A 10,111-nucleotide genomic window follows, 5' to 3' on the forward strand; every position below is an offset into this window, starting at 1 on the left:
ATCACAAATTATATAAACCAATATATCTTAAACTTAGGAAAAAATAGGTGTTTCTAAGAAAGTTGCCAAATTGGCAGAAAAACTGGAATAAACTAATGATAACTAAAGAAATTTGAGTGGCTTAATCAACACGTCAGAAAGCAATGGGAAAAATCCCAAACGAGGCTCTTTCCCCCCACTTTTTCTATTTGGAAACAATTTCAAACTTTCCAAAGAACTGCCAGTATAGTACAAAGACATCCACAAACCCTTTATCCATATCAACGTATTGTTTACATGATGCTCACTCCCCTTCCCTCTCTCCCTTTCTCCATGTAATATATTTCTAAATCTCTTCGTATGTATGGATTTCCACAGAACAAGGACATTCTCTGGCCTGACCGGGGTCCAGTTACCAATTTCAGTAAATGTTACAAGGACACGGTGCTGTATTGTCTGTATGCAAGTTTGTCACTTGGTACAATATTGTCCTCATAGCATCCTCACCCTCCACGCCAACTACGAACTGAGTCGAAGGTCTTGTTTAGCATTTGTCATCAGCCTCCTTCAGCCTAAACTAGTTTTAGATCGCCAGAGGCAGCCAATGGACGTGTCTCTCCCTCTGGTGTTCCCTCCCTGCCCCTCCACACTCCCAAACGCATTGCCCGGCAAAAGGTCTGTGTTTAGAAGCAGCCTGCACACCAAGCACTCAGTAAACCCCCGTGGAGTGTATGAATGACACGAGGCCCTCCCGACGGCATCTGCAGCTTGGTTAACGGTGACAATTCACTTTAACAATGGTTCTAGTTAACTAAAGCAAGTAAAAAAGTGTTAAGTGGAAAAAGTAGGAAAAAAGAATTAGATCAATAGCATCGTACCATCTGTGTAAAATTAAAGCCCATGAATAATATTATTTTGGAAGGAAACGCATATCTAAATGAATACACAAAGTTGACTGAAACGCAGCAAACGTCCTCTATGGCAAATGCCCGGAACGGGGACAAACAGGAGTGAAACCAATGACAGAAGAGAAGAGGGCACCTGTGTGAAATGTGGCACAGACCAAGGACACCAACCCAATCCTGAGGATCTGACGTCTCCAGAAGAAAAAAACAGTCCTGTTTTTTAATCTGCCAAGACTTTCACATGGAGGTATTAACCCAGTTTTTACAAGTAAAGAAAACAAAAGCTCAGAGTTAACTTGCTTGAAGTCACTAGGCTTGTGGCTGAAACCCAGAGCTCTCCCTCCACAGCCTACGGTCTTTCTCTACTGCTGTTGTTTCATATTTAATATTCTCGAGGCAACAGATGGACAGACAGAAAGGTGAGAAAATAACACAGGTCCGTTCCCTCCAGAGTGAAGGACGTTAGTCAAGGCTAGTGACAGCACGGTGTGGACTATCACAGCCTATCACGAAGGAGGGGCAGCAGCGTTCACTGCGTGACGCTGAGGGCCGCCGGCAGCAAGTGCTGAATGTGACACTCGGTGGTGTCCTGGCTGGGGCACAGACTGCAGGGTCAGGAGACCGAGTGTTAGTTCCAGGCCCCTTGTTTATAAATTGTATGTTCCTAGAGAAATTACAAAACACGTGTGCCTCAATATCAATACTGGGAAGTGGGATTATTATGAGGAAAATAAAATAATGCATGTATTGGGTTGGCCAAAAAAATTCATTTTCCCCCCCTACAATGACTCTAGTAGAGCTTAGCTGTCTTTAACTTCATTTGAAACATTTTGTTAGATTGTATTGTGACAGCTGTCATATCAGTGTGCATTTAAAAAAAACAAAATTGGTGAATTTTTGTGCAGCCATTTTAATATTGAAGAGGGAAGAAAATAAGCAACATTTTTGGCATATTATGCTTTATTATTTCAAGAAAGGTAAAGACGCAACTGAAACACAGAAAAAGGTTTGTACAGTGTATGAAGCAGGTGCTGTTACTGATTATACACGTCAAAAGTGGCTTGTGAAGTTTCGTGCTGGCGAGTTCTGGCTGGATGGCGCTCCACAGTCGGGTAGACCGGGTGAAGTTGACAGCGATCAAATTGAGACACTAACTGACAACAATCAACACTGAGAACAATCTCCTGAAGGCAGGAGATAGCCGTCATACTCAAAATGTCAAAGTCAATCAAGTTACCAGTGAAAATGAAAAATGTCTTTTACTTTATGGAAAAAAACCATATGAACTTTTTGGCCAACCCAATCTATTCTTAGTGTGGCACAGACTATGCACTCAAATGTCAGCTGTCATCAACTATTGTCCTTTCTACCTCCTCCCACTTATCAAATTCCAGAGTACTGTCTGCTTGTCGTCTCAATTTCTTCCCCTTCCACCTAGTCCTCAACCCACTGAACTCTGACTTCTGCCCCCATTACACCACTGAAATCAGTATGGCTGTGGCGGAATTTACCCTTTTTTATTTCTTTGCTGCATGCAGCACCTTTGACTGCTTCCACTTGAATCCCTCTCCTTGGCTTGGGAAACGACACACCCCTCCTGCTCATCTTTGATTCTGCCGAGTCTCCTCTGATAAGGTGCTTCTGCCCCCCGCGGAAATCCCAGTGCTGCCACGGCCTGTTCTCGGTCTTCCTTTACCCTCTGTATGGACTTCTCGAGAAATTTCAGCTACTTGCATGATTTTCAGCTGATGGCTACCAAAACTTCTATCTTCATCTTCTAGCACCTTCTCCTAATAACTAGTCCATTCCTTAAAACCCTTCCATGAAACCCTGTATTAATGCTGAGAATAAATTAAGCATATTTAAAAGTTGAACCTTTCTTTCCTCATTGACCAAGAAATCTAAAACAAAACTAAATCTGAACTTGAATACAGTATCTTCCTTTTCCAAACCTTGTCTTCCTACATCCTTGCTCCTACCATGTGGTACCACTATCCACGGAGCCCACAAATTAGAAATCTGTGGACTTCTTTTTCACCATCTCCAGCTTACTTTACCCCAAATCTCCGTAATCCATTTCTCCATCCCGTTATGACTGCTCCAGCTCACGCCCTTATCTCTTAACACAGAGCAACTCTCAACAGAGCTCCCTAATTCTCACCTCGTTACCTCTGCAACTCAATCCTTCACACCACTGCCAAAACCTACCCCTGAATTATCTCAGATACCATTCCCCTGCTTAAGACCTTTTACAGACTCTACATGACAAAATTCAAGCTTCCCTGAATGTTTAAAAATTTCTAATGTCCTCCACAGCCTAAGTCTCCAGCTCCCCAGTGCCTGCCACTCCTGCGCCCCGCCCCCACACCTGTTAGGCTTCAGTGACACCGGATCACTCGTGTGCCCCTTGAACACACACCAAGTCTCGGGTTCACGCTGTTCCCTCTTCCAACAATGTCCTGCCCCCGCTCTCGAAAATCCAAAACCTGACTGAACTCTTACCGTTCTCCTTGTTTCTGGGGCAGAACCGTTCTCCTTGTTCCTAGGTGGTTAGGAGCTAGGAGACTGTCCTAATGTCCACAAGGTGGGGTTGTTGACTGCCAGGGGCAGAGGAGTAAAGGGGGACAAACAGTAAAGGAAAAAATACGTGATAGTGATATATTTTAAGAAATTACATTAGGTATATTTAGCCTATAAAATCAAGTCACAATACCTTTGCTACCTTAATTTTCAATTTGAAACCACAGAGATAATCCCCAAAGAAATAGCTACCAAGCTAACAAGTTAAGCATGCAACAACAGAAAGTCTAAGAAATTATGGAGAATAAAGCCACAGATGCAGATTTGGGACAGACTTCAGGTCTTTAACATGAGGGTTTAACTTTTTACCCTCCGGGCAAAAAGGGAGCCTCTGAAAGGTGTTTTAGCTAGGGACTGCTGCGATGAAGTTGCGTGTCCGTGAGACAGACCCAGCGGCGCGACGCAGGACGGGCCCAAGGACACAACCACAAGGCTGTTCTGGCCCCCTCTCTCGTCTGGCTGCCACATCAATGTGTGCGAACTCACGCCGACCGGCCCCCCAAATATCTTCTATTTTCCACTCCCAAAAGCTCATCAGTCACCTCTCTCTTTTGGAAACAAGGCCCTTCTGCCAGTTCTCAAGCTTTGGAGCCTCCTCCCGTCTCTCACTTCAAACCAGTTTCCCCCTTGCCTCCAGAGCTTCACCTGGCCGCAAGCCTTCCTTTATCTGAACTGGATGCAGAAGCTCCCGTGGAGTCAAACATTCTGTTTCAAAACCGATCCCCGGGACCAGGACAGCTGCAGCCCGAACCTCACCTGCAGCGAGACCGGCATTTTTGAGAGCCTGTATTATGTCTCCACTTGGATACTCCACTTGCCTGAACAGGTCCTTCTCCTTTCACATCTCTGCAACTCTTCCATTTCTTTTTGAACACTTCTAATTCTTCTAGTTGCCCCAGTTTTTTTTTAAATTAACTTTTCTTCTCTCTTTACACTCTATTTCACGGAGTCATAACTTTAGACCCTGGCATACACTCTCTCAACCACAACTGGCTGCACGAAAGGAGCGACTTTGTTTTAGCCACCAAAACCCAGCCCGAGCGGGTGGGAGAACGCAGGGCTGAGACTCCGAACCAGTACGAGCAGTTCTGCACCCACCGTGCACCATAAAACCACCTCTGCAGTCAATCACATCTGTCACCGAAAACTACTTTTTAAATGAGAGCAGAAAGGTACCATTAACAGAGGCTTGCTACTTTGCTCTCTCATCTAATACATAACTTACTATGAATACTAATGTATTAGCACCCTACTATGCTAAGATCATACTGGCACATGTATAGGTCACTTACAAACAAGTGCACACCACAGGTGCACGCACACGGTTCTACCGAATGGGAGACATGCTCGGAAACAGTGACCACCCATTGCTCGAGGCACAGAGCAAGCCTTTTTCCCCTTTCAGGCGATGATGGATTTTCCCAGTAATGCGGGGGTATATTAGGCTGCATAATGGCCCCAGAGATGTCCAAGTCATAATCCCTAAATGTGTTACTTTACATGGTAAAAGACTGCTGCTGTGACTAAGTTAAGAGTTTTGAGATGGGGAGAAGACCCTGGATCGTCTGGTTAGGCCCAAGGGTCCTAATCACAAGGGTCCCGGTGAGCGGAGGCAGGAGGATTAGAGGCAGCAGACCTGAGGACTGGAGGGTGGAAGGATGTGCAGAAAGAGCCACAGAAGCTGACCAAGTCCAAACAACAGCTTCTTCGTCTCAGAGCCTCAAGGAGGAGCCGGCCCTGCTGACACCGTGACGTCACCCAGTGAAGACTTACTTTGAACCTCTGACCCTCGAACTGTGAGGTAATGACTGTGTGCTGTTTCAGGCCACTGCATTTTTGGTGACTTGTCACAGCAGCTACAGGAAACCAATTCAGGGGATTCTTGGGACGTGGGGCTTTTACTACTCACACTAGAAAAGGTGGGTCACCCTATTTCAAGGCTTTCCATGCCCAAAACAACATCTGGGACATAATAAGCACGCGAATAACCTTTGTTGAATAATTTTATGAGGAAATGTGAAGATGATATACCCACACGGTTTTACAAAGCTGTCATCTGTCATCTCATTTCATCCTCCTAATAACTCTGTGAGGTGTGAATGGTCACTTCCCCAGTTTCAGGGTACAAGAGTTGAGATTCAGGGAAATTACACAACACGCCCAGGGACATGCATCCGGAAAGTGACGGGAGCTGGACTCAGGCCTTCTGACCCCCCGTCGAAGGACCCCACAGTCATCGTCCTTGGCTATGGGTCAGGCTGCCCAAGTTCAAACCCAAGCTTCAAAACTTATTAGCTGCTTAACCTTAGCCAAGTTACTTCTCTACTGATCTCACTATAAAATGCAAAATGAGGTTAAAATGATACTTGTGTCATGAAGATTAAAGGCGCCCAAGTGTATACAGTGCACACTACAGGCCCGACAGAGAGCTGACAATCCGTATCAGCTGTCACATCGCTGTGGGCTGCAGCTGTGGCGCGTGTGTGCCCAAGACACGCTGTACTGGTTGCTGAAGAGTCACAGGAAGTGCGCGGAAATAAAACAGGGTGACTAGAATGAATAAGATGGACAGGGTGGGTTCTCTGTGAAAATAATCTGAAGTCAGGACTCCAGGCTGGAAAGACAAAGGACAGGGAAGACATGATGAAAATTTCTGAAAGGGAGACAAATAAGGTGCTAACAAAATTCAGTACCATTGGCAGGAGGGGGAGAGAACCTTAGAAAATAGAGTACTGCAACATAGACATCGAGCATTCACAAATTTACAAAATAGTACACCTTATCACATATTTTGTTATCAACTTACAAATGACAAAGATGGCAAAACTGGCTACTAAGAGGCGCTCACCAAGCCTTCGGCAAAGCCCCTGTCTAACCCAACAATGGCTTCAGGTACCTAAATGGGAATGGAGATGTCAGGAAGTAACACACCGGCCAGACGGTAGCAAAAGTTAGACCTTCAGCTGGACCAGTGCTGTAACTTCAATATTTTACTTTTCCAGAAAAGTCTCAAAAGGCACAATATACGCTTTTCCAATCACCACCACACACCAATCCTCTTCCCCAATCTCATTATCACCTTTCAAAAAAAATGTCAAGCCTAAATATTCTGCTTTAATGGCTTCGGTAAAAAATAATCCAAATGTCTCTACATTTGGCAGTCCAAACAAATCTCAAAATATAGTAACCCATATGTTTCTTAAGCTAAAGTTTCTTAAACTTTTCACTCTTTTTTTTTTATCCTCACCCAAGGATATGTTTCTTGAATTGAGAGAGAGGGAGGGGAGAGAGAGAGAGAGAACATCGGTTGGTTGCGTCCCACACGTGGCCTGGTGGGGATCGAACCCGCACCCCAGGGTAAGTGCCCTGACTGGGGACGGAACCCACAGGCTTTCGGTGCACAGGGTGACGACGCTCCAGCCAACTGAGCGTCCACAGCAAACTTTCCCTCTTTACTTACACCCTCAACGCCCATTCTTCACAGTGGGAGTCCACACGCTTCACAGAACTCGAGGACCACTATTTTCAGTACTAGGCTGACTGATTCCCCCCAGTAGGTCATGATATCCTCATTACTGCTAATGAGGAAAGTTGAGAAATCATGCTGAGGCTAGCTTAAGCAAAACATAACAAAAAATTACACAAAGTAATAGAGGTGTCGCTGATTTAAATCCACAAATGATTTTAAGAACTACACTGTACTACCTGCTTTAATCTCCACCACTCAATCACATGTTTTTTAAAAACCACGTTTAAGGGTACAAACCGCCAACCAGTAGATATAAGCCCTGGAGGTCTAACTCGCGGTACAGTGAGCACAGACAGCGATGCAGGGTGACGGCCAACAAACTTGCTAAGTGACTACATTTCCATTCCACCCGCACACACAGAGAAAAGATAATCGTGACATGACAGAGGTGCTATCGCTACAATGGCGATCATATCACCATATATGCAATGTATCAAACCTACACGTTCTACACCTTAAGTGTACACAATGTTATGTGTCCGATATATTCCAATTAAAAAATCAGAGGCACTGGTGCATCTAAAACTTGAGTGAAAAGTGTAACCTCCTGTCCCGTTCCTGAAAGTGCTGGTGAAGAGTAACAAGGTGTAGAGATGGGCAAGGCCAGGGAGAAAGAGGAAAGATGTAACCCACAGACAACTCGGCGGCCCCCTGAAAGGGGCAGGTATGGATACAAGGTTTTGGTATCTCATCTACTAATCTGTATTTAAAATGGGTAAGTGGACTCATCTCCTACCTGCACGTCTTGACACCCGTTGTGATACTAAAAAGGTGGGGACAGAGTGGGTGACACTGGTCTTATTAAGAGGGTCTGGCATGAAAGACAAAAGGCCAAATTTCTTTTTCTCTACAACGTCTATCACCCTTCCAAACAAAATTCCTCAGCCAGGCAAGTGTTTTCTTTTCCTCTTATTTGCTACTGTCTTCCGAGAGCAAGAGCTCTTCCACTTCATTGTCTTTGGAATTCATTGGCCACCCATAAAAATTAAAACACTGTTGGTGGTTTGCAGACATAAGCTAAACCAGGAACTTAGTCTATCTGCATTTTAATGAACAGCAAATCACTTTGAATAAAAAAGCACCTTCTAAGTCAGCAAATGGCACACATCTCTGAAGAAATTCCCTAAGAGGGAAGAAAAACTTTCCCAAGTACACTGACAGCACAATCCTTTGATCTACAAGCTCTCTTTGCTCAAAACAAACAAACAAACCAAAAATCCCAAAGGTGGCAGGAATTAACAGAAACTCCGTAAACTTTAGCGATAAAGCAGTCCTCCCACTACTAAGGAACATCACCCAAGCCACGCCACGGAAAGCACCGTACACACCACACCTAAGTCACCCTCTTCTAAACCGGGGTTCCTCATCACCCAAGGCCTCTGGGGAAAAGCGCTTCCTCCGTCCCCCCGAGCAGCAGCCCCCAGTGCGCTGGGGGCCAAAGACAGGGCGAAACGTCCCGGACTCCGGCGAGCACCGCACCACCCGCCCCGGGACCACGCGCGTCTGTAGTGTCACACGTAGCAAGCGGGTCGCCGCCGACACGCGTTCTGCCCTCACCGCCCCGCCAGAGACGGCGCTGCCCGGGAACCCGCGGGGCTCACCCGGCACCTCTCTCCACGCTGCCCGCCCGACACCCGCCGCCCCCTAGGCGCGGGGTCGCTGCACACAAAGGCGCTCAGGCGGTCCCCTCGACCCAGGCACCCTTCTCTCCCATGAGGGTCCGTAAATCCCAAAATACACCGTGAACATCTCCGCACAGACCCTGCCAGGCTGGTCGGCCGGAGAGGCGCTCTCTAGGGACCCTAGAGAGCCGTACCCTGAAGTGGAGACGACGTGGGGGTGTGACCCAGGCTGCTCCCCCTCCCCCCGCCCCGGGGAAAATCCAGGGCGGCCGAGGGTACTCACCACACCAGGGAGCACAGAGAGAGGCAGGAGACCAGGGCCAAGGCCCGCTGGTACTTCTTCATCTTCTCCTCCTTCTTCCCCCGGCCAGAAGGCGGCACATCCTCCCGGCAGCCGCCACTGCCGAGGCCAAGATGGAGGAGCCGGAGCAGGAGCGCGAGGATGGGCTTCAGAGTCCGAAGGGCTGCGGCGCCCGGGGAGCGGCTGCTAGGCGGCTCGCGTGCGGGCCGCCCTCTCCGCGGGGCACACGGCGACGCCGGCGGGGGCGCTTCACGGGAGGGCTCCGGGGACTGCCGCTGCTGCCGCGGCCGCCGGCTCGTCCGCGCCCGCCTCCTGCAGCCACTGCCGCCGCCGCCGCCACCGCTGCCCCTTATCCCCCACCCCACCCGCCCGCCCCGGCTCTCCCTCCGTGCCGCGGGCGACCAACTGCCGCTGCGTACTCGCTCGCTCACAGCCAATCACCGGCGGGGCCGCGACACCTCACACACCGCTGAGCTGGAAGCAGCCGCGTCACCCACGTCCCGCGGCGCTCGCACCCCCACCAGCCCCCGCGCGGGCCACGCCCCCTCGCGAAGTCGGAAAGGGTGGAGGACACAGAGCTGGAGAAACTGTGAGGCCGCTGCCACGCCCACTTCCATTCCCGCTCAGTCACTGGCTCGCATTCGGGAAATCGGAGAGTAACCCTGTGACGCTCAGCCTTTTCCCTTACAATGACCCGCCCCCATTCGCCCGGGGGGGGCGGAGTCCGCGCAAGGCCTCTTGGGAGTTGTAGTTTACCCCTGGAACCCTCTTTTTCCCTTTCTCCGTCCCTCCTGGAATCAAGGAGTCGATGGAGAGAGGTCTATAGTTTCTCTTTTTACTGCCAGATTGACCAGCTATGGAATTGCTACACTCAGTTTTCTTCTTTAGGCACAGTCTGAGGGATGGCCTAGATTGACGATGGAGGAAAAATCTATACTAATAAAATTTAAAAGGTGTCTTTCCCTTGTGAATGGACCCGGCCCACCGAGCTAGGTGCTGATTGGTAGGTAGAAAGGGGGTGTGTCAGGATTTCCTCTCAGCTGATTGGTTAGAAAGGAAGGTCTTTCGCTGCCTCTCCGCCTCCGGGAGAATCTCACCGCCCGCTGGATTCCAGTGTTGGGGTGGGCTCTGCTGGTCTCCGTTCCGCGGGATTCCTGCGGTGGGGGGGCCGCGGAGGGTCTGGAAGGGGAGAACT

At 48.5% G+C, this 10,111-nt stretch overlaps 1 protein-coding gene across 10 annotated transcripts in view; it reads right to left on the bottom strand.

Moving 5' to 3' along the window:
• SUCO (SUN domain containing ossification factor) overlaps window positions 1-9,107 on the bottom strand; it is a 60,991-nt gene extending 51,884 nt beyond the window's left edge. For 9 of the 10 annotated variants that reach the window (XM_036015538.1, XM_036015537.1, XM_036015534.1 and 6 more), the window contains exon 1: window positions 8,899-9,107. In XM_036015538.1, the coding sequence (XP_035871431.1) occupies window positions 8,899-8,960 (62 nt within the window). In that variant the 5' untranslated portion in view covers window positions 8,961-9,107. The remainder of the gene's footprint in view (window positions 1-8,898) is intronic. The other variant, XM_028530759.2, reaches the window with a different exon arrangement.
• Between the last annotated feature and the right edge of the window lie 1,004 nt (window positions 9,108-10,111).

Source organism: Phyllostomus discolor, chromosome 14, assembly GCF_004126475.2.
Source record: "Phyllostomus discolor isolate MPI-MPIP mPhyDis1 chromosome 14, mPhyDis1.pri.v3, whole genome shotgun sequence".
NCBI classification, from domain to species: domain Eukaryota; kingdom Metazoa; phylum Chordata; class Mammalia; order Chiroptera; family Phyllostomidae; genus Phyllostomus; species Phyllostomus discolor.